Source organism: Coloeus monedula (genome assembly GCF_965178545.1).
Source record: "Coloeus monedula genome assembly, chromosome: 2".
In the NCBI taxonomy this organism is placed as follows: Eukaryota; Metazoa; Chordata; class Aves; order Passeriformes; family Corvidae; genus Coloeus; species Coloeus monedula.
This window is the reverse complement of record NC_138782.1, coordinates 20,661,348-20,685,867: the sequence shown is the minus strand read 5'-3', so window position 1 is coordinate 20,685,867 and position 24,520 is coordinate 20,661,348. Positions and strand designations below refer to the sequence as shown.

At 54.7% G+C, this 24,520-nt stretch overlaps 1 protein-coding gene across 1 annotated transcript; it reads right to left on the bottom strand.

Moving 5' to 3' along the window:
• Positions 1 to 1,054: 1,054 nt before the first annotated feature.
• On the bottom strand, positions 1,055 to 24,276 carry RRBP1 (ribosome binding protein 1). Its single transcript, XM_082303062.1, is given in 25 exon segments — positions 1,055 to 1,238; positions 1,497 to 1,640; positions 2,084 to 2,182; positions 2,653 to 2,736; positions 3,600 to 3,643; positions 3,646 to 3,691; positions 4,304 to 4,387; positions 4,847 to 4,942; positions 5,127 to 5,198; positions 6,149 to 6,241; positions 6,661 to 6,750; positions 6,843 to 6,923; positions 7,026 to 7,118; positions 7,468 to 7,560; positions 8,187 to 8,277; positions 9,440 to 9,477; positions 9,641 to 9,828; positions 10,164 to 10,302; positions 11,959 to 12,112; positions 12,894 to 13,012; positions 13,504 to 13,656; positions 14,446 to 14,568; positions 14,776 to 14,924; positions 17,984 to 18,685; positions 24,141 to 24,276. Coding segments are annotated over 24 exon segments (2,994 nt in total). The 5' UTR covers positions 18,666 to 18,685; positions 24,141 to 24,276; the 3' UTR covers positions 1,055 to 1,199.
• Positions 24,277 to 24,520: the final 244 nt, after the last annotated feature.

Genomic DNA, 24,520 nt, shown 5'->3' with positions numbered 1-24,520 from the left:
TTCCCCAGGAACAAAATGGAAGCAGGTCTCCCCCTCATGCTCCTTCCTGGCCTTGGCTCTTTGCATGCACTGGAGTGACTGAGGGGCCTTTTCCTCCCCTCTCTCAAATCCTGCTGATGTCAGCACTGGGCTCAGCAGCTTTATTGTGGGGAGACAGCCACCAAGCTGTCACGTGGCCTCTGCCATTTCCTAAGAAACCAGCTCAAAAATAAAAAAGGAAAACAAAAGGAAAGAACAACGAAAGAAAGAACAATTGGAAAAAAAAATAAAAAGGAAAGCCACAAGAAGAAAACGGAGGACTGGAGAGCCTGACGGTAACTGAGGGCCACCACCACACAGCACCCACAGGGACAGATTACAGGGGAGCACTAGGTTTTAAAGCAAGCAGGAGGAGTGGTCCCTGTCCCCACCATGCCCCTACTGCCATGGCAAAAGTGTCAGTCCCTCTGCCAACCCCCACACAGGGAGCCCAGCCCTGGATCATCAGTGGGAAGGAATTCTCTCCTTTGCCTATAGTGGATCAAAACCAGGGGATGGCTTCTATGACATAACAAGCAAGGGGGAATAAAGAAGATGTTCTTGGCCAAAGCAGAGTCCTTCTTCAGTGACCCCAAAACCCTACCTGGCTTGCAAATTTAAAAAACCCAATACAAACAAAACCCCAAGAAAAACAAAACAAGGACAAGCTCTTTTCACTACATCATTTTAATTGCATCGACACCCAGAAATACACGTGCCAAGAGCCACCCATCCAAGAGGGCATCCTTCCATGGTGGGTCTTACTTTCACACTCCTTTCACTCAAAAAAAAAAAGGAAAGAAAAGAAAAAAACAAAAAAAGGAAAAAATATATAATTGCACTGGTTGATGTACAAACGCAGTCTTCCCTTTTCACACGTTGGTGGGTTCTGCTGGAACAGGAGGGTGAAACCCCAGCGTGTGCCCGGCGCGGCCACAGCAGCTCCCCAGGAAACGAAGACTTGTACAAAACAGTATGAAGATTTTCTTAAAAACTGCAGTGTTTACTGGCTGGTTGTTGGGGGGGGTTTTTGAATGTTTTCTTGTAAGTTTCAAAACTAGGTTTTGGGTCGCTAATGGCTTGGTATCTTTTATCTACAGTAAATTTAGCATAAATTTTTATTTTTAGGAATGTGTAAGGCATTTTGGTAAGTTTACTGTAAGGTCCAGGGTGAAGACTCGTCAAACTGAAGTCCCTTCCTTTGAACTGTCCTCTTTCCCCTGGAGAAGGAAAAAAGAAGTGGGTTACTCAGCTGGCTCAACCTTTTTCTCATGGCAGCTCAAGCCCCAAAGCATTTCACAGATGGGGCAGGGAGAACCTTGACCACCATCTCCTGTGTACCCAGGGTTTCCCAAAACCACCCAAATGGTTTCTGGCAGCAAAGGCCACCTTGCCTCCAGTTTTAAACCCCTGCCTGGTGCACACTGCCCCATGGCCTCCACCAGCATCAAGGGGAGGGCCATGGCCACCACCAGTACCGTTTCCTGAAGCTGTTCTTTCAACTTCTTCACCATTTCTCTCTCTTTGGCCAGTTGGTCCTGGGTAACCTTCAGTAGCTCCTGTAGTTTGGTTGCTGCCTGGCCCAGGTCCTTTGTTAATTTTTTTTCTTTTTCAAGTCTTTCCTACATGGCAGTCAAAAGAAGGCATCTGCCTGAGCCTCCCTTTGCCTGCTGACCTTCCCCCCTTCAAAGCACCTCAGGCCTCCATCAAGCTGTCTCAGTGACCACAGGCCAGTGGAACACCTAGTCCCCTCCTGGACAGGGAGAACAGGCATCCCCCAAAGCTACAGCTCTCTCTGGCCCCCTGGAGATGCCATGGGCTGAGACTGGATGCTTTCCCAGTGTGTGAAAAGCCCAGCCTGTGCGTGTTTGCTCAGGGCATCACACTTATCTTGGCCTGCAGGGATGCAGTAGCTGTGACCCTGCTGTCCTTCAGCCACGGTGGAGCTCTCAGCCCTCTCCTGCAGGGTAACCATGGGCCTCACTCCTCCATCCTCAGAAATGATAAATCATGCCCTTAGTCCTGCTCGGACATGACTTTTGCTGTCATGGCACAGCCAAATCACCTTGAGATGTTGGGCCTCCTCCCTGTCTGAAGCTGCTGCATGTTCAGCCAGTCTCAGCTTTTCCAGCTCTGCTTGCAAGCTGCGTGCTAAGCTCTGGGCCTGCAAAAGGACACACTCAATAAGCACAGAAGCCAACGGCATCTCCCACACATCCTGCTCCAGCCATCCCTCAGTGCCCACTGGGTGTGTCCTGCTGAAGAGCTGGGTTGTACAGGCACATAAGGCATTGCTTGTGCTGATACAGCTTCCACCAGGGAGACAGCATTTCTCACCAGGAGCAGCAGGAAACCCAGCTAAAGGCCTTAACCCTCAAAGGAAAAACCTGGCACAAGACACGGGGGCACTGGGAGAGCTGAATTTGAGAGGCCAGTGATGCCACATGGCTTTAGCACAGCAGCTCTAAGAAGTCCTTCAGATGTGGGAGGGAATGTCTCACAGCCATGTCTGAGGTGTGGACAGTGATGGGGAAAAAGCCTTCAGATTAATTCTTCAAATTAATTCTTGGGCTTTATTAGCAGCCAAGAACCCAGGAAGGCTTTGCAAACCCTGGTATCCTCGCCCACACCCACCTCCTCCAGCTCCCGTGCCAGCTTTTGCCGCAGCATTTGCTCCTTCTCCGCCAGCGTTTCGTTCTGCTCCAGCTGGGTTTTCAGCTGTGTTGAGAAGAGGGGAAAACACCCAGAAATAAAATTTTAAAAAGACTCACGAAATGAGCTAGCAGGGACATCACCAAGAGAGCTGGGCTGGACAGAAGAAATAAAAACGGAAGCATTCACCATGGCACCAATGGGCAATAGGTACCAGCATCCCCCCTCTGCTGGGAGGTTGCTGATGGGGGGGGCCTGGGGCTTGGCTTAGCACTACTAAATCTTGCTTGCTCCTCAGGCAGCACCAGCTGGCATGTGGGATGAGAGGCACCCCATAGAGAAAGATGTGCCTGGCAGGCTCCCATGACTGGGAGAAGGCTCCACAGTTAACAGGATTAAAAGAGAAAGAGCACTGCCACTGGCAGAGATGTCAGCCTGGAAGGGAACAGCTGCTGCTAATGCCCTCAGCCCAGCTCCAGCAAGATTTATGGAGCCTCTGTAATCCTAATCCCCACTGGCTGGGAAGGGATCCCAGCACAGCTCTGTCAGGGTATTGTCCCCTTCCTCTGAGGAGACCCAAGCTCTGAGCCCCACAGGGCACTGTCACATGGCAGTGCTCGCCCAAAGGCTTGGAGCATGTCCTGCCTGCATCCCCCAAACCTTGCCAGCCTGGTGCCAGGACAGAGGGCTCCCAAGGGGAACAGGCTGGTGAAAGCTGACTGCTATATTCCCTATGGGAACAGGATCCATGGTTGATTGGGGGAGGCGGGGCTGGGCTGGCTGCCCCCAACACAGGGTGGGACACAACACAGCTGTGACAGCCCGGAGCAGAGTTGTGTGCAGTTTTCCATGTGGTGAGAGACAGCGACACAAGACAAGGACATGCTTAAGGGTCAGAGCCTCCACAGGAGTGGTCTCACCACCCCAACCTCGAGGGGTGCAGGCTCACTTGGCTCAGCTTGTAACCCCACTATTCTCCCTCCTGTACGTGGCTCTTCACCTCACTCAGCTGCTGCCTGGCCTGAGGGAGGAGCAGCAAGCAGCAATATCTCTGTGCCACAGCCTTCACACGACCACAGGGGCCTACAGGTAAAGCCTGCCAGCTTTTTGGCTTGCACATGAGCTGGAATGTTTGGAAAATCACCTCAGTTTCTGCCAGAGCAGGACAGTGGTACCTAACCTGGGCAGCTGGAGGCATGACAGCTCCCAGGGGTGCAGAGCATCCACCTCATCTGCTCTGGGATGGATGAATGGATGGATGGATGGATGGATGGATGGATGGATGGATGGATGAACACACAAACCCCTGCCCCAGAGTGGTGGTGTGGTGACAAGTGTCCAGTGGTGGGGCAGCTGGGTTTTTCTGCTACACAGCAGCTTGAGCAAACCTTGCTGCTCTCCCTTGCTTCTCACCCCCATCACCTCCCAATCAGGAGGAAAGACAGGCAAGTAAAAAATCTCCTTCTGGGTCTCAAGCACTGCCTCTGAATATGTGGTCCCCACCAGGCTTCCCCATGCAATGGCTGTGCCTCCCTGCCCTCCCTCAGCCCCACAGGAAGGGTGCTGGCCCCACAGCTGGTTTGCAAACCAGCCCCAAGGACCCAGCAGGGCATCTCCCAGGGTCCCTCCTTACCAGGGCCAGCTCCTTGCTCTGCTTCTGCGTTTCAGTCTTTGCTGCCTCCAGCTCCTCCTGGGACTCTGACAAGAGCTGCCTCAACTGCCGAGGAGGAACAGAAAGGAGAAAAAAAATAGTCCTTTTATGCACTTGGTTTTGGAACTCTTTGGCCCAAGGAGGCTTTTTTATGATGCAACATCTCAAAGAGGTCATGGTGGCATCACGTGCTGATCTGCCTGCTGATGCCTGCTCAGAGAGACAGCCATGGGACAGGCCTGTCTCACCTGAGCCACAGAGACCACACGGGCCACCCGGGAGCAGCAGACAGCACCTCCATACAGATCTCCCTGACCCATCACCTTGCCCATGGCTCTCCTGGCTTTAGGAGTCTGCAACCCAGACCGGAGCAACCATCTCCATCTGTTTTCTCCTTCTTTGCAAAGCTGCAGATCCCTGGGGCACTTCCCAGAATCCCAGGGCACTCCTCAAATCCTCAAAACGTGCATGGGTGGTGAGTCAGGGTTAGAAGAAGGTGAAGAAGGCAGCAGCCACCACACTTACGGCTCCAACTTCTTTTGTGTAGTTCTGGCGCTCGGAGCTGGCTGTCTCCAAGTGATTTTCCAGTTGCGTTTCCAGAAGAGAGGTGTATTCCTTTAACTGGATTAAAAGAGAGGAAAGAAGGAGGGGGTTGATTGCTTGAGGTGCAACACATCCCAAACATCCTATGGTTAAAGCATGCCCTCCCCAAGGCAAGTCAGGAGATGGGGCCTGACTCAAGGCAAGCACAGCGTGCGCCTCTCTGGTACCCATGCAGAGACCTCCCCTCCCCAAAAAACCTCACCTGATCTGTGCTCTGCAGATCTGCTTTCAACTTCTCCACCATGCCTTCCAGGGATTTCAGCTGCAGGTGTGACTGAAGCAGAAAGGATCAGAGGAGGACACTGAGCACCTCTGGCTCAATCAAAAACTGGCTGCTGCTTCACTCCCACCTCTCCCACTTCATCCTGCACCCATCAGGTAGAAGTCTGACATCCAAGGAGAGCTCCACAGAGGAGCTCTCCTTCCCAGGGAGGACGAGTCTAACACACACATGCAATAAATCGTGGAGCAAGGCAACAGCTCTTGCCTGCAGTGCTTCAGGTGGCTGCAGTCAGGTTTCAACACCCAAGAAACCAGCAGCAGACTCAGCACAAGCTTCCTGCTGAAAGCAGTTTTTGGTTTGGAAGCAGCAACTTTCCGATGAGGTGGCATGGACTTCATTATTAAGAGAGGCCAAGCTGCCAGAAAAAGCACTTAAACCCCGGCTGGTTTTTTAAAGACTCCACAGATGCTGAAGTTTTTGGAAAGGAGGAATTCACCTCCTCTCCACCGAGAGGCAGGATTGCTCTGGGAGCTGCCCTAGGCACCAGGCGTTCTTCTCATCACGTTCTTCCCATCACGCACACCACCAGCAGCCACGTCACCCTGTGCAATCCTACACCAGCCCTCAGCAGTGCTGGCGCTGCAGGAGCCAGCAGCGGGCTGAGAAATCAAACATCTCTTGTACAACCACTTCCCCCACCTCCCTGCAGCCCCAGTTAACTCCAATACCCCACGTGATGGACAAGGAGCAGCCAGACCATGGAAAATAGCTTAATCTCAGTTCTGCATTCAAGAGGGAACATTCTACGTGAGGTGGGCTTTTTGTCAGCTGGCTTGGTGACAGGAGGGGTAGATTTGGGGAGAAAAGAAAGTCCCTGTGTCTCGGTGTTCACAGCTGGCAGGAACGCTTAGGATCACCAACCAATTCATAGCCAACAGATCCCCTTCTCCTGGAAGTCCAGCTCCAGGAGCACCAAGCCCAGGTGTGTCACCAACACGCACCTTTTGGAGCTCCTCTTCAGAGGCTGTGAGCTTTGCCTTCCACACCTGCTCCTCCTCCTCCACGCTCTTCTGCAGGTTTCGCAGCATCCCTTCCTGCAGGCAAAGCCTCAGCTGAACCCAAACCTCCTCCAGCCCCCACCAGGCCGAGCAGTGCAAGGGCCAGAAGCCTTGGCATAGCCAAAGCCTCTCCAAGGATTTGGGGCAAACAACAGGTGACAGAATGAGATGCCTCAGGTGGGGCTGGGGGCTCCTAATCCTTGTTCTGGCTCAACCACCCCTTGTTGTGTCTTATCCCATCACCACCAGCAAGGTTTCCAACACAATTAGGGTGAAGAAGAGCTCTAGAAACTCACATTTATCCTGTTCCTCTGTCTCACTGACAAATACTCTGCCCCCCCAACACACCAAGGGATGCCCACCCTGAGCTCACAGGCAGCCTGGGTTGCCAGGAGACCTCTCCAGGGAGGAATTTCCAGTGGGAAACCAACACAGTGCAAAGAGCAGGAACTTACTGTCTCTGCGAGGATCGTTCTGTACTGCTCACATTCTGCTTGTAAAGTGCTTTGCGCTTCCTCTGCCTCTTTTAATTTAAGAGCTGAATCCTAAAAGGAGAGGAAAGGGGAGAGAGATGAGGAGAAGGAACATGTGACCCTCCAGCACTCCCTCATCCCTCCACTTTCCAGCCTTCACTTACTGATGGCTCCGTTGTGATCATCTGCTGCTTTAGCACACCCACGGTCTTCTCCTTAAACTCCAGCAGCCACGTGTCATAATCCTGAGTTTGGAAGAAAGAGAACAAGGAAGAAGGAGGATGCTTAGACATCTCTCCTTCCCCTGTAGAGGAAGTTCTGGGGGGGGCTGAGGAAGCCTGTCCCACCTGCTGTGAGGACATGGTGACTCCGGGGAGGGCGGAGAGCAGCGTCTGCTTGGTTCGTGTCTGGAGCGCATCCAGCTGTTGGGCCAGCTCTTCCTGAAAGAGGGACAAACTGCAGTGGATGGAGGTCCTGGGCACCTGCTGGCCAGGGTGACAACACTGGTCCTGCTTTTCTGTGCCTACAGGGCTGGGGAAACCAGCCAACACAGAAAACTGCTGATGCTGCGAACCACAAAAATGTCACTTCCAGTTCAACCACCTTCCAGGCTCCCCAGCCGTGACCAGTACCAGGGGTGCACTGCCCTCAAGAGAAATTCTGGAGAAGCTTGCAGCAGCGTTGGGCCAGCACCGCTCCTAAGGAGGCAGGCAACCCGGGGCAAGCCTCACTGGTGGCTTGAGGAAGCTGAATGTTTCCCTTCCAACACCAGGGAAAAGCCAGGCTCACCTTTGCTTTTGTAGCAGCAAGCAGTTTTTCCTCACACGCCTTCTCCACTGTGGTCAGTGCTTCCATTGCCTTCCAGTTCTTTTCCCGAAGGTCCTGTGGAGACCACACAGAGAAGGCAATAAGCCACACACCGTGTCAAGGGCCACAAAGCTGCTTGCTGGCACTGCAGGGGATTTCAAAGCCTCTGCCTAGGGAATTGGGTTTGGTCAGGAGTTTTCCATCCCATGCCCGCATGCATTCCTTTCTCCCCCATCTTTCCAGTGGCTCCACACACCCCATTGCTCTGGCAGTGCCCTGGAGGGAGCAGGCCACAGCTGGACGGGGCAGGAGCTCCACAAGCATGCTCAGGATGCCTGCAGGGGACACAGGCCAAGTGCAGGGATGCAGGGTGGCCTCCACAAAACTGACACCACCTTGCAGTAGAGGGATAAGGAGCAGAGGAGCAGGAAGGTGTGAAGGAGCCTGCTCAGGGATTGCCTTGGCCCTACCAGCGTAGGATCCCTCTGGATTACCAGGTCCTAAATCTCCCAAGAGAACACGAGACAGACATGCCAGCTCAGGCAGCCCACCAGCTCCCGCTGTACAGCCTGTCAGTGGTATTCCTGCTCTCTGGCAGATGAGGCAATGCCTCCAGAGATCTGTGGGGCTGAAGAGCCTCTGGCTACACCCCGGAGCCATCAGCAGGTGACCAAGATGGGTGAGGTCTGTCACTCACGTACGTTGTTTTTCACCTTCTGTTGCTCCACTGCCTCCCGCAGCTGCGTGGCTTCCCTTTCCAAGGCTGAGAGCTGGTTTGTCTTCTCCTGGAGTCTGGAAGGGCAGGATGCAGGAGTGAGCCTGAGCAGTCACCTCCCTCATGGGCAGCAAGCTCCCAAGATGGAGACCACAGCCCTTCCTATTCTGGTCTGCTCTGGGATCTACACACAGCAGGAGGAAGAGGGAGCAGGACTACAAACCACAGCCATGGCAATACTGGAGTGGGATCTGGTTTTCTACCCCCTTACCAGCAATAACAATCAATCAAGTAACTGGCTGGCTGTACACACACAAAAAGATGAAGCAGCAACCTGATGCAAAGGCCAGGAATTCCAGCTTGCACAACTGGGACTGCTCCTGTCCATGGCTCATCAGGCTGAGAGAGCCCACAGCTCTGCATTTCAAAAGTATCATCCCACTGTATTGAGTAATCCTAAATGAGGGCTGCCAACTTGATACCAGAGAGCTGCAGCTTCCCTCCACACCCTCAGATCCCCCACATGCCCTGAAAGGACCCCCAGTTTGAGCAAACCAAGGTTCAGGCTGTTGAGAAGAACTACACAAGTCTCTTGGGGTCCCAGGACAACTCAGCAGCTGCCTTCCTTTACAGGGATACTGGATGCTTGCTGGCAGTGGGGGCATCTGAGAAATCTTAACCCCATGCAGAGCCTGGGCCTTATTGGAGGTGCCCAGCACATGCCCAAGGAGCAACAGACAGGACTCAAGACATGGGAAACTCCAGTTAAATGCCAGGAAACCTTTCTGTGCTGGGGTGTGGGGGAAGAGGTTATCAAACACTGGAATAGGGACCCAGAGTGCTGGTGAATCTCTATCCTTGGAGATACCTGGAAACATTTTAAAAAACCTTCCACTGGTTGGCCCAGCCTTGAGCAGGGACTTGGACCAGAGACATCCCACACCCAGCACCAACACCAGTAGAACCTCCTGTTCTGTGGGACTGGTCAGATTCCACGTGCCTGCCAGCAATTCAGTCCTACTTCAGAATGGACTGGCTGTTACATAGGGCCAGCAGCAGAGCAAATTAACACTTTAAACAGCACTGCTGGCCAGGATTGACCTTGACTTCCCAGCTGGGCAGACCCAAGCCTGCCTGGAAGGCAGGAAGCCCTCAGCCACAGGCTCAGTGCTCGAGAAAGCCTGGGACACATGGACAGCAAGCTGGAGGTGCCACAGCAGGATGTGCACCTGGACCCACCTTGACTGCAGCTGCTTCATTTCTGCTTCATTGGCTGCCTGGAAGAGAGAAAGCACTTTGATTACCTGCCCCAGGCATGTGATGCATGTCAGTCCTTTCAGTGGCATCCCAGAGAGGATCCCAGAGCAAAGACGATGCAGGGATTGTGCAAGCAGTGTCGCCCACTCCCCTCCTCCCACCCCAATTAAATGAGCACACAACCTGCAGGTCTCTGTCTTTTTCTGCCTCCCGCATCTGTCCTGCTTCCAGCAGGGCTTCGATGGACTTGATCCTCTCCAGAAGCTTTGTATTCTCCGAGCTGGCATCCTGCAGCTTCCCTTTCACACTGTCCAACTCCAGCAGCTTACTTTTAACCTCTGCCTCAGAGCTCAGCAGCTTGGCCTGCAGTTCTGTTGGAGGCAAGGGTGACAAACAGTGTAGGGAACGTGCAAACAAACCTGGAGACTCCTTACCCTGCTCTGATCCAAGCAGGATCGTAGCCAAAGAAGTTTTTGCCATGGGTGCTTTGAGGAGGCACAGAAAGGGCAGGAAGGGATGCAGGACAGCACAGGAGAGAGGCATCGGGAGTAACATCCTGGGATAGAACCAGGGATCAGCCCATGTCTTGCTCACACCAACACCACTCATCCCTGGATCTACTTGTTCTGCCCCAGCTGGCTCCCCCAAGCTCTCAAAGTCTCCAGTCTGCCCCAGAGCCCTCCCCATGCTGATCCCAGCTCCTCACCAGCAATGCTCTGCTGCTGCCCTTTGGTCTTTTCTGCATCTGCCAACAGGCTCTTGTAGCTGCTCTGGGTTTTGCGGAGCTCGTCGCTGACCTCGTCCAGCCTCTTCTGCAGCATCACCTCTGCCTCCCGTTGGTAAGCCTGCACAGCAGGAAAAGAAGGTTTCCTGGAGCGTGACAGACACCCCAGCCAATTTGAAATAAAGCTTAATGTGTCACATAATCCTGTTTTTAAGCTGTGTTTTGGGGGATTAAAGTCACCCTCCCCCCCAGCTCCCGCTGTGCAGGGAAGCACCCTCATGGTCTATCCCGTGCCAGCCCTCATGTTGGGAAATAGACAATACCCAAATGTCTCGGTTCTGAGCCAACTTCATGGCCAACCTCCCTTTTGGAGAGCTCTGAAAAACCTCTCAGAGCCCTGGTTCAAATCGCCCAGCCCAGCAGGGAGAGGGGCTGGCACGGGGCTTTGCAGAACAGAGACACCCAACCACGTTTCCACACGTGGAGGAATTTTCTGTGCAATTTGGGCCAGGGAATACTTCTTTTTTTTCCATCATACAAAGCAGCAAGGAAGAGGCCTGGCCAGGGCAGGCATTTTGAGAGGGACGGCAAAGGAGGAGGAGGAGGAGTTGCGGCTTTACAGGTACAAGTGGCACCCCTGCAGAGGGAGAAAAATTGCTTTGCAATGGCAGGGACAGGACAAGGTAAACCAGGAGGCCTGGCTCTGTCCAAGGGATGCTTCCAGCACCACCTGGAAAGCAGAGCTGCTCTGTTTTTTGTGGATTTGACTCAGTATCCTCAGCTCAGAGCTCCACGTATTACTGTGGAACACATTCTCCCTAGCACCTTCAGCACATGACTTTAGAGTCTTCCAGCTAGTGTGATTTATTTAATTAGCATTAAGGTGTGCAGCAAGCTGACAGGCCTGGAGTTCTCCCAAAAGCATGTCTAGGAACTCCTGCTTTGAGCCAGGAAGGCAGCTCCTGCCTTCACACCAGCTGTGTGCTCACATCACCCTCCTTGCTCCTCACCTGCAAAAGCAGCAGGAGCCAAATGCAGTCCATCCAAAACAGATCCACATCCTCAGGCACACAAAAAATAAAGAGCAAGGATATGGAAGGCCCCTTGCTCTAGGAACTCCTCTACAAAACCATTTTGACACGTGCAGCTAAAGGTCTCCTCCACCACAGCCCCTTCTTGAAGAGGCCAGAGCAATTCAGAGACCACAGCACATTCCTGAGGACATCCCTCACTCTGTCTGCTACACTGGGATTAATGCTCCCAGCCCATAGCTTAGCAACATCCCAGCAGGATCCCAGCAGGAGCACTGTCAACATCCCAAGAAGATGCTCTTCCCTGTGTGAGTCCAGCCTGCCTGCCAGGAGCACACCTCTGTGTGCTCAGAGGCTCTGCTTGGGAGGTGTCCTTTCAACACCCCTGAAAACCCCAAACCCAGCCACTCCCTGCTGGCAACCAAAAAAAGCCACAAGCTCCATCTCCTACACCAGAGAGAGAGAGCAACAGGCTAAAAACCATCTGAGAGAGAGAGCACCTGCAGCAGAATGGCTTCAACCAGGGCATCCTGCTCCCTGGGCTCTGCTGGCAGTGCTGCACAAGGGGCACACTGATGTGACAAGCTAATGGAGGGAGAGCAGTCAGGAAGCCTGCCAGGCAGCTTCCTTCCCGCCCAGGGACATTCATCTCCCTCCTAGCCCTTCCCATGGCCAAGTGCATGGATCCCCTGCCATCCAGCCACCCATCCCTGCGAGGGGAGCGCGTTTGCGGGCGCCTGCCTGACCTGCAGCTGCTCGATTCGCTTCTCCGAGGCCGCCGCTTTGATCTCCCAGCTCTTCCTCTGCTGCTCCTCTTGCTGCAGCACCTCCGACTTCTCAGACAGCTCTTTCATCAGCTTGCTGCACTCCTGCCTCAACTTGGCCAGCTCAGCATTTTGCCTGCAGCAACAGAAGCAGGGTTACTTCAGCCCACAGGCCAGCCAAGCCTCTCTGGTGTCACCATGGGGGAACACATCCTCCCTCCTGTGGGCCTGACACAGGACTTGACATGGTGAGCTTTGTTTGCCTGTTTCTAGGACATTCCTGGTCCTTTAGGGAGGGGGTGGAAAGAGCCAACAAATCACTTTAGAAAAGTCCTGTTTCAGTCACAGGAGACATTCCTTTCTTATGAAGTAGAGGACACATGGATCTGTGTTCCCAGACACAAGAGGAAGCACTACAGCTGGAGCCTACTCTGTAATTATTTGCCTGCTGTTAATCACCAGTCATTTCAGACTGTCTGTAAAAAGGAGTGTGAAATTCTTCTACCTAGCTCCTATTTGTTCTGCACACATTGGGCTGAGCTCTGCTCTCTGCAGCATCACTCCCATCAAAGAGCCAGCTGCATTTCTTCTCAAATTTGAGAGTATGAGCTCCCCTGCAGGGGAAAAACACCACAGTGCCTTCTGATCCCCTCTCCCTGCTCCACTGCCTGTTGGTTCTGGCATCAGCACAGGTGACCCCGAAGGAGAGAAGGATTCCCTGCCCTTTCACATGGGAAGAACATCCTTGTTTCTCCTGGTGCACCCCCAAGAGCCATTTGGCAAGCTCTTCCTCCCTCATTCCCTCCTCTTCCTCCAGCTAGTTGGGGTGTCTGTAGAAGTACCTTTGAGAAAGGGGGTGGCCAAGCCAGGGAGTGCCAGAGGGCAGCCCCAGGCTCTGCCCCCCACCCCAGCCTTACTTGCTTTCCATCTGGCTGGTAGCCTGGTTGAGGGCATCCCTCAGGATGGAGTTCTCCTGCTGCAGGCGAGCCAGCTGCGTGTTGGGGCCGTTCTCCAGCTGTTCCTGCAGGGTCCGGATCTAGAGGAGCCCAAGAGGGGTTAATGCCACCCCCAGCCCTTTTGCTCCCCCTGTCGAAGCCCAGGAGATGGGCAGGAGGGACTGGCAATGCAGGGGAGCGTCTGCTGATGCTGACAGCCCCCAGGGGTGTGACATCCCATGAGGATGCTCTCACGTGCCTCTTCTCCAAAGAGGTTGGGAGGGGGCCTAAAGGGGTTGGGGTAGGTATTTGGGAAATTTTGGGGGTATTAAGTGGGTCTTAGAGTGGTGTGGGGGGACTTGAAGGGGTTTGGAAAGGGATTTGGGGGAGTTTAAGGGGGGTTTAGGGGGGCCTGAAAGGGATTTGGGGGGGAACTTGGGCACCACGGCCCAGGAGCACTGCAGGTTCTCGCCCCTCCCTGAGGCTCTCGTCCCCTCCCTTAGCTCAGCCTTCTCCAGAAGGTCACACATGTGCCACCAGCAGCCACCTGGCAGCAGCAGGAGGCAGGTGCAGAGCATGGCCTGGGGCTCACCTTGCCCTGGAGCTGCTGGGTCTCGCTGACATGGTCCTGGTAGCTGGCCTGCATCCGTGCCTGCACCGCCACGATCTCCCGCTCGCGGGCCAGCAGCTGCTCCTTCAGCTTGCCTTCCACAGCCACCGCCTTGGCCCGCTCGGCCACCAGCTCCTTCCAGGAAAGGAGGACCCCAGTTAGTCCTCAGAGCACAGGTTTCCCCATTTTAAGAGGATGTGGCCTCCTGGCTCAGCAGACTACAAAGTTTAGCCCTTTCATTGCTGCCCCCACACCCAGGTACATTTAGCACTTACATTTCCTCCTGCATTTTGTTTTGGGCTCTGTGGCCACTGGATGCCACTGTTGTTCCATGTTGGGCCAGCTAAGAGAAAGGAGTAAGACAGCCTGGAATTTTATTTTCCTCCCCCAGGATATATAATATCACACAGCATTTGGGGCAAAGCAGAAAAATTAGGCAGATGGACTTGACAGCCACAAGTTCAGCGTGGCAGGGATCTGTTCTGCCTTCAACACCCAGAAAGAGGTGGAGGCAGGGAGTGAGTCAGGGAAGGGCACTGTAAATAGGATTGGGCTCCTTACAAAGGCCCCTTCTCAGCTCAGGGGATCTGAAACAAGGGAGGATTTGCCTTTCTCCCTGAAGGAGAAGAAAGCTGCAATCTCTTACAGAAAGGGTTTTCCCCTGCTCTTCCCATGGCTGCCAGCGGGCATTACCCTGTGGTTCTTTGGGCTGGCACCTTCCCAAACTGGAGCAGGCCCAAGAGAGGGGGGCAGGTGAGGATCTCCTCCCCTTTTTGGGAAGAAAACAGCCAACAGGTGAAGTGCCCAAAGAGTTCCTGGGCTTCACCTGCAAGGGGGCTGAGATGCGGGGAGCAGGAGGCACATGGAGTGCCACCATGAGCAGAGCCCACACTGGGGATGCCAGGAGGGCCACGCAGGGCTTACCTTGCTCAGCTCCCGCAGTTTGTTCTTGGCAGCAGCTGCATCCTCCTGCTCGGCAGAGAGCTGCTTCTCCTTCTCCTCCAGCTGGCGTTTCAGGACAGCAACAGGGTCACCCTTCTGCGTGGCCTGCCAGCATGAGGTGGCACATCAGTGGAGACCACCAGCTTCAGACCCATCCCCTCCACCCCACACGCACAACATCCTGCCCTCTGCTCCAGGGGAAAATTCAGCCCCACTCTCCAAGACACCCTCAGGGCCAGCCTGCCTGAAAATGGGGTGCCTTCCCTCCCCTTGCACCTCCTGAGGCTCAGCAGAGCCCTGGCAGAGCCCTACCGTGTGCCAGGTGTCCTGGATGATTCCTGCTTTCTCCGTCAGGATCTCGATGAGCTGCTGGGCCTCCCCCTCACTGAACACCATGCTGCTGACCGTGGACACAAGCGTCTTGTAGGGCAGGTACAGGGCCCCATCCGAATCCGTAGGTGCTAGGGAGGAAAGGGGAGGGGTTGGGACTTCTGGGGACAACAGCAGAAATATGGTATCATCTCAGCTGGCTTCAACCCCACAACTGCCATCTCAAACCATCATCCACCCAGATTTCCAGTCACATTTGGTACCTCTCTGAGAGAGAGCAGTAGGAAAAGTGCTGGAGATGACACCACACACATGCTCCTTGAGTAAGCTGTCACCTCTGCCGGGCTCAACAACTGGTCCCAGCCATCAGCCTCTACCAAACTGAGAGATTCTCAGCAGGAGCTGGGAGTGCTTTGCCAATGCCAGAAGGCTCAGACATGTTGGGCATCAGGAGCTGGACTGCACCAAAACACAACCTTGCTGAAGGATGTCACTCCACGCAGTGGTGCCGGTGACAGCGAGGTCATCTCCCACCTTTCACCAGCCAGGTTTGTTCCAGCCCTTTGCTAAGGGAGCAACGTTACTCCAACCCTTCCCCTACCTCTCTGCTAACCTGGGAAAGCCAGGGAGCATCAGGGACCATGATGCTGTTGTAGGACCTCACTGCACATGGTCACGATACCCAGAGGCAGTGGTTTAGGGGTTCCCGCACTGTATCTATGGCCCAGTGGGCTCATTTTCCTAGAAAATCACAGAAGGAAAAGCAGTTTGGAGTCCAGTAGCTCCAGAGCCCCTAAAGTCATTAACACCAGGGTCTCTTGAATGCACAGCTTTGGACGCCTCAAGCAGCGAAGTTCAAAGAAAGAGGAAGAGGAGGAAGTGCTGCAGGTGTTGGAGCAGAGATTCTCCTCTGGAGAATGGAGCCCATGCTGGAACAGGTTCCTCCTGAAGGACTGAAGCCCATGGAAGGCCCCACACTGGAGCAGGGGAAAGGTGTGAGGAGGAAACAGCTGCAGAGTGCGGCTGTAATAAACTGACCACAGTCCCTATCCTCCTGCATCACTCAGGAAGGGGAGGTAGAGGAGCCAGGAGGGAAGGAGTGAAGTTGAGCCTGGGAATAAGGGCAGGGGGGAAGGTGTTTTTTTAATTTTGTCTCTGTTTCTCATCTGCTTTAATTGGGAATAAATTAGTTTCCCCAAGTCGAGTCTGTTTGGCCAGTGACAGTAATTGCTGAGTGATCTCTGGTAGATCCATTTGGGATGGCAGCGCCGAGCCCTGGCAGCAGCCGAGTCTGCGTCCCCAGCCGCAGCCACTTCCCAGCAGCGCAGCCGGGCCAGCTCCACCCCCTTGTGCAACCAGGGCCCGAGGCTTGGCTCACACTTTCCTCACGCTGGCAACTGCAGGGCTGCAGGACAGCACACGGCATCCCCTGCCTCAGTCCTGCTGCGTGCGGGGACACACCAAGCGGAATTCCGCCCCTCTCCAGGTGGAGTGGCGGGAGGGAGCTCTGGAAAGGGCAGGCACTGTGCAAACCCCACCTTGCAGCTGGCACATGGAGCCAGGGCAGCCTGCCAGGCCGTGGCACAGGGACACCAGTGCTGACACCGAGCCCAGGCTGTGGCACAGGGACACCAGTGCTGACACCGAGCCCACGTGCAGAGTCAGGAACCTCGCACCTCGCTGACGGAGCAATGGAACAAGGAGCAGCCATGTGGCAAAGCTGCCATGGGAAAGCACAGCTGGAGGAGTGGTCTGAAGAGCCACTTCGTACACCCCAGGGGACCTGGGAGACACGGATGAAACAAACCACACAAGAGAAAAATACCCCAGGCCACTCTCATCAGTTTTGCCATCTGTTTCAGTGCTGAGGATGTGTCCTTGGACACTTTGAGCATCCATTTTTATCTGCCACAGGATAATTTGTTCCTTTGCATTTGAGGAGGAGAGACCACGGCTGCCCACAACACGTTGCAAATCCCGCCGAGAGCTTTCCTTTGCAAAATCCCACAGGAGCAGCTAGGACACCACTCTTTGCTTTCAGGACAGGCAGCATTGGCACTTCATACCCAAGAGGAATCTCAGTTTGGAGCAGCAAAAACCTCGCAACTTAACAAATGCTAAAAGTTCATCTCCCAGCCACATTCCCTCAGCCATTACAGCTTGGATTTAGGACTGTGTTTTTCACATGGGTGCACACAACAAGCCAGTCACCTCCCGTTTCCCCAACACCACCCCTGCAACACCCTCCAGGAGCAGCTTCTCCAACTGTTTGAAACACCATCACGTGTGGATATGGCCTTTAATAAAATCCTTTCCTCAGAAGAGAAGATTCAAGGAGTTTAACCCATCTTTGAAACCCAGCAGCTGCAAATGTCCTGCTGAGTAGCAGGCCCTCTTCCAAAATGTGGGTGTGGGAACTGCCAGGCTGCACAGCAGGTTTGGATGTGCTGCAGAAGAAGGGATGCCTTTTAGTTTGGTGGGTTGAGGGTTTTTTTTGTAAAGAAGTGCACATCACATGACATCTTTGAGAACACCTGAGAGATTTCTCCCATGCGTCCACATGGGAACCCTTCTACAGGTCTGAAAGCACTCACATTTTTAGTGCCTGTCATTATCATTTAACCAAAAATAAATCCCAAATTGTTCCCACCGGTACAATGAGAGGCACAAATCCAGCTACAGAGCTGATTTTCCCCTCCATACACCTTTTTATATTCTGCAGAATTCAGGAGCACCTGATCTCTTCCATCTCTGAGTCAGTCAACTGAGGTATGACTGATGATGGGCAAGTTTTCCCTTCCCTGTGACAGATCCAAAGTCACTTCCCTCTAATTACTCTATGACCAATCCCCTGCAGTATAAAACTCCATCAATCCTCTCTCCTTGAAGAATCCTTCTTCACCTCCGCTAAAGGATGAGGAAATGCTAGCAGTGACCCAGCTCCATGTAAAAGTGTGGGAGAGCTCCTCTGTATTTTTAGAAGTCAGGGTTCTATGGGGAGAACACCTCATCCTGGCTTTCCACCCAGATGTGCAGCACCTTAGCAGCTGTCCCTCTCCCAGGACAGGGACATACACCTCTCGTTCATTCCTCTGTCCAGATCCCACAACACAAATCCCAGAGGAACCTGTAACTCTCCAACACCTGTGTGCTGGACCAAGGGGATATAGGCAGAGGAATCTGGCCTTACCTGGCTCACTCTTCTTCTTGGATGCAGCCTTTTTCTTGGCAGGTCCATCATGCTTCTGATCCTCCTGGGCTGGAAGAGCCTCGGTTTTCTTGACGGTGACAGAGCTGATGACCGGAGCGCTTTGCTGAGTGCCAACTGGGGGCACTGCCACAACAGGCACCTCCTTAGGGGCCACCTCCCGGACCGGAGAACTTTTGGGGACGCTGACAGGGGCTGGAGCCAGCACCGGGCTAGGAGCAGGCTCTACCTTTGCCACCTTCTTCTCCTTCTTCCTCTTCTCCTTAGGTGACGGAACAGGTTTCTCCTTTTCCTGGGGGACAACTGCCGCCGCTGCAGCTGGAGTCTCAACTGTGACAGGCTCAGGCGCTACAGCAGGCTCAGGAACCACCTCCTTGGGAGGGTCCGCCACTTCCTGAGTAAGCTGCTGCTCTGGGATCTTTCCATTTGGTTTCTCTTCCTTTTTCTTTGCTTTTCCCTTCCTCTCAACTGGTTTCTCTTTCTTCTTTTTCTCTAACTTCTGCTGCTGGGTCTTCTCAAGCTCCTTGCGTTGCTTGGCCAAGGCTTCCTCGTACGACGTCTCCTTCATGGAGAAGGTGGACACCAGGAAGATCCCAATGGCTGAGATCACCATGAAGCCTCCAAAGACCATAACACCCAGCGTCTGAGGGTCGTACACATCCATCCTGCCTTACTCTTCCGTGCCTGCAAGACACCAGGACAACAGATAAGGGCAGCAGGGGAGGAAAGAAATGCAATGGCCGTTCTGAGCAGGAGTTTCACACGGACATCTGTGCACTGGGAAGAGGAACACTCCAGATTCACACGACTCAGGTTGACCTGCCTGCACACCCCTAAGTTTGTGCTCCTCTGCCACGCTGCCCATGCACAGGGGTCCAGTTGCACCCCAGGGACTAAATTTCATCTCCAGAAGAAACAAAGAGAGGGAATTAAAAACCAGGGATGAGTCAGAGACAGCCACAAGCCACGTTCTTATGTCCAATGGGGTGGTTTTGCATGACCCTAAGCCACATGTGCAGCAGCAAAGGAGCCCACTTTCAGACTGCTGGGTGCAAGCTGGCCAAAATCTGGGCTTTCCCTGGAGCACCTGGCTTTTTCATCAGACCCAGATGCACACCCAGGTGTCAGCTTTGGAGTAAAATATCCCCCTGGAAAAAGAAAAGCTTTGCAGCAGCCCTTCCCTCCTCCCTTTACCACCTGCACACTGTGGCACTGCTGCTGAGGAGCAGCGGACACCATACTGCCAGTCTGAGGTCTGGCAAGCAGGGTTTAGCCACACTTGGGGAAAGATGCTGCCACCCCCACTCCTCTTAATGGATACTTGAAGGCTGTCCTGCTTTTAAAGCCTACTTCTGTCCCATTCATGTGCTTCATCCACCAGGACATTGCTTCCATGTGGCTCTGAGGTGGCTCCTGGCCTCAGATGCTGGTGTCAAGCAGCTAATCTGGGAAGGGACATTCTCCAGGAGCTGCCATGACTGTGGTTCTCATCATTGTGAATCAAAACACAAAGAGCAAAATGCAGAAAGTCCTCAGCCACCAGGAGTTCTCATCCCCACGCTCAACTGTTGACATTATCGAAATTTCCTCTTTAAGGGGTTGTGGGTTGAGGAGGGAGGGAGGGGCTGGAAGGGGAGGAGGCAAAAATAAGAACAAACCTAAGGAGATCAGCATCTTTTCAAACCTCAGTGCTTGCAGGGAGACACCTCGAAGGCCCTTCCTTTCTAAGAGCTGGAGCAGCAAACTTGAACCTGCAGCTCAAGCTGGGGACAGTACAGTGAAAACTCATCTCCAGCACCCAAGCAGGGGGAGCAGAGCTGGGAGGAGCTGCAAATCTCCCACTGGAGACACCAACCTGCCTGGGGAAGGATGTTCTAACCAGCAGCCCAGCTCTCCCTGCCCACCTCTCCAAGCATCCCAGGTAAAGCAGCAGAGAGAGAAGCTGGCAGGCAGGAGGGCTGTCCATGCCAGCTGGAACCAGCCTCCCCTGTCAGGGCCAATTTTCTACCCCAGGGCACCTCTGGAGATCCCAGCTGATACCACAGGCATCACTATTACATCTACCCTGGCCATTTTGTGTTTAAATGGCCTCAGCTCACTCTATCCCAGCACATCTGGTGCAAAGTCATTGCCTTCTGACTTGGGAGCAGCACTTTGGGATGGCCCCAACCAGGACAGACAGATAATTCTTAACCCACAGGGTGAAAAGGACTGGATTTCCTCTCCCTGGCAGTAAATAAAAAGTAGGGCTGGAGAACACATACCCACGATCTTGTGCCGGGTTTAGCGCTACACCAAAGCACCCAGGAGCTGTTTTAGGGGCAGAACGAGGTGACCTACATTTCTCACCCAGCAACCCCAACATATTTGTAAAAACAAACCCTTCTTCACCTCACAGCACCACAGTTTCAAATCTAGAGAAAAATCTGGGGCTCCAGCTTGGGGCAAGGGCATCCCCAAGTGCTGACCAGCACACTCCAACCCCACCAGCTGGTACTGCCACCCTCAAAAGCAGCTTGATGGAGCTCACAGGGGATGGGAATGGGGGAAGAAATCCCAGCCTCCACTATGGAGGACGGATGAGAGGACAGAGGCAGGGGTGGTGAGGTGGGCGAGCTGGCAGTGCTGGATGTGGCATCACGGCACCAGATCCCTGTGCCTGCCCCACACCTCACCCCACAAGACTGTCCCCCAGAAGCCCTTACAGAGCCCCATACCCTCTCTCCCTCACAGAGAGCCTCACCCAGCCCCACGGGCTGCAGTAAAAGCTGCCTGTACCTTGCCTCCTGCCCGGCTTTACCGCCAGGGTGAGATAAGGATGTAAATGAGCACTAAAGTCCTTCCTAGCGAAACAAAAGCACCCCAACAACCCCGTCCAGACCAAAAGCAATACAGGAACAAAGCAGCCAGAGCACTGAGGAGCTGTGGACCTGCAAAAGAGCCACGGCAGCAGCCAGAGCTCCTGCAAGCAGCTGAGATGCTTACAGAGGACATCCAAGCTCCACTGCTCAACCAGGGGAGAGCTGTTCCCAAGGTCAGACGTGCCGGGAGAAAATCCACAGGAAGGAGCGAGAGGTGCCAGCCAGGACTCTCGTGGCAAACCTTGGTCCTGCCTCAAAGCTCGCTCGTGCCCCGCAGCCCCGGTGCTGACTGCGAGGAGCGAGTTCTACCTGTAGGGCTCCTCCTGCGGTCGGGACTTGGCACGAGCAGCCCAACAACCTGTTCAGGGAAGAGCCCATCTGTCCAACTGTGCACAGCCAGCCACACACACTTAAATCAAGGCAGGCTGGCCTTGGCATTTGGGGGATAAGGAAAAGTCTTCCTACAGGAACTTCCTGGTGCAGAGATGCCAGAAGCATTTATGCTGCGGTGTTAGCGCCCAGGAGAGAAGCTCTGCTTTGACATTTCCTGACCTTGCCACCTTTGCCCTTCCAAGGGCTGGAAGTTTGCTCCTGGACTTGCACAGCAAGACGCCATCCCCCTCACAAGCACATGTGTCCTTTGGCAGGAAAGCCCTCTGCGCTTCCCACCTGCACAAAGCCTTAGCCAGGACATGGCAAAACAGAGCACCAAGGGGAGTCTCACATGTTCAGCCTGACAGCCACACTCTGAAGAGGCTCAAAGACTTCAGGATCCTCCCTTCCACAGCTTCTGGTCCTCCACGGGACTTCACTCCTACAATGGCATTTTTCTATCTGCTTGGGACAGGGTTGTGTGCCCAAGAGATGGGTGGACACCAGCAGTTATCAGAATCCATGCTCAAAAAATCAAGTTCACATCCTACACTGAGCACATTTACTTCCATGAAATTTCTGGAGCATCCTCCTCTCCCAGCCAAAACAGCAGAAATCATCAAATATCTCCATACACAGACTCCTTCCCCAAAACAGCTTGTCCAGGTAAAGCTTTTGCCCATCACCAGAACAGGAATAAGATGGACAACTGGTCCACTTGGCCTTCTCATGTAAAGGAGCTGGCTGAAATGCTGTGCTCTGACTCTTCCACTCATGTGGCTTTTCCTTGTTATCCATCACACACACCAGAAAACAGCCCAAGAGACCTGACCTCCCTCACCTCCCTGCACATGCAGCCACCTCTGTTTGACCTGAGCAAAAGTCCAACTTGCCCTAAGGAAGCAGAACCAGAAAAGCACCCAGCCTTGCTGGTTTTTCAGCACTAAACAATTTCCAGGATGAACTAACCCCAGACACGTGACATGACAGCACCAGGGCCATGCTCAGTGTCTTGTGGTCACATTTGTCACTGACAGCTGTGTCAAAAACTAGGCTGGAACTCTGCCACCTGTTCAGCCTGTCCTCCCCTCTGTGACCATACATGAAATCCAAGGGAATTCAGCATCTTTAAGACCCAGCCCTCCACCAACCCTGGTTTAAATCACCCAGGCCATGCAACAGGTGGGCAGGAGCAAAGGAAGAGACAGACTGTGCAGTAACCACAGAAATCTTGTTTCTTGTCACAGCCAAAGGAAAATATGTGTTATCTCCTCCTGGTGTTGATAGGTGCTGCAGATCGGAAAAGATGCTCTTTGCAAGCAGGACACTGCCCCCCCTGCAGTCCAAGGCTTCCACTTTGCCATGGTGTCAAGGTGGCATCTCACATTAGAGCAATGCAGGAGAGGTGATGGGGGACAGAGAAAGAGAGAACTGGGCTCTGCATAACCCACAGCAATGCCTGCCTGTGAAGCACCTGCAGCATCCTTTCCTCTACATATGCAAGCAGGTTAAAAAAAAAGGAGGGAAAGGGCAAGGACAAGGGAACTGGGAGGCCTGATCCTGTGAACAGCAGGGCAGACCAGCAGCAGGAGAAGGCAACAGCACTGCCAGCAGATAAAAAAAACAATCACCAGATACTTCTCCTGGAGATTTTCTCTCTGCCCTGTTGCAATAGAGAGAGACAAAAATTAAAAATAAACGAGAAAAGCCTGCACGCCACGTGCAGATCCTGCCCACGTTGGCAGCAGCCTCTGTTTAAATACATTTTCTGTGTAAGTGACTGTGCACTTCCAGCCTCCCGGCAGCATGTGCTACTCCACGCAGCAACTCCAGATCAGCCCGTCATCAACAGTTATAGCTCAACTTAATTGAACGTGTCTTAGTGCTCCATTAGCTCTGGCAGCAGCAGCCAGCTGGCTTGTGCTTGCCAGCAGTGCTGCCAGCTCCCTTCCAGAGCCCAGGAGTGAAAAAACAGGCAGAAAATACACGTATATATAGGAGAAGAGTGTAAGAGCACCACAACACAGCTGCAGCTTGACTAATCTGCGCGGCGGCTATTACAAATTTTCTCTCCCCTCCCTGGCCCGAAGAGGCATTTCACTGCCGGTCCTCATCAGCTCCTCCCTGGGGCTCACATCCAGCAGCCGCGACTCCTTCCAACCATTTCCCGCTGATGCGGGGCTTCGACGAAGGTGAGAGCTGGCATTCCAGGCGCGGACACTTCTCCATCCCGGTCAGCCACGTGTGCAGCACACGCTCTTCCGCTGGACCGCTTCCCTGGCAGGGCGAGGAGCGGGGCAGACCCGCGGGAAGGCTGCTCATGTCCAGGCTGGGAAGACCCCACGGTGGGTGAGGGGTCTCCGCTTATGGGGTCGATGCCTCTCCCTAAAAGCTCGGGGACCCCACGCTGCGGGGGGTCTCCGGGTGCCAGCACAGTTTTGTCGGGGGCTTAGTTAAGGAAAAAAAAAATGGACAAGGGAGAGCGGCCCGAGCGCCGGGACCTTCTGTAAGCGCGGTTAATCAGATTAATAATTGTCATCCGGCTGGCGCTGGGGCAGGACGGCGGCGCTCGGGGGGCCGGGGGCAGCGCGGGGCCCGGACCTCGCCCTGCCCGCACACGCCGCCATTCCGTGCTCGGGGCCATTCATCCGCCCGGCCCCCGGCGCACGGACCGGACCCCGGGCCGGGATCCCCCCCGCTGCCCGGGCCGCTCCCCGCGGGACACGGCTCCGCGCCGGGGCCGCGGCTGGGGGGTCCCACCCGCTCCGAGTGCGCCGAGTGCGGGGCCGGGGGCAGCGCCGGGCGGGGGGTCCCGCTGGCAGCGCGGGGCGGGCGCGGGGGGATCGCGGAAGCGGTGGCCGGGGAAGGGGCCGGGGGAAGGAAGGGCTGCCGCCGCCCCTACCCACCCGTGCCGGGTCGCGGTCCCTCCTCGCCGCCGCGGCCGTGTGGAGTCGTGGCACTTTCCGCCGCTGTCTCGCCGGGCTCGGCCGCCGCGTCCCGCCCCGCCCCGTGGCGTCCCGCCCGCCGCTCCGCGCCGCGCCGCGGGGCCCACTCAGCGCGGCGGGGCGGGCCGGGCCGGGCGGGGCGGCGGCGGCGGGGCCCTCCCCGCGGGGGAACGGGAATGCTCCGCCGTCCCTCCGCCCTCCCTCCGCGCCGCCCGCCGCTACGGCGGCTCCCGGGGCCGGGGGAGCCCCGCGGACCTTTGCCCCCGGGCTGAGCTGCCGGCGATCGGTGTGCGCCGGCCGTGGCTGCCCGCCGGCCTTGCCCGGGGTAACAGCGTCATCCG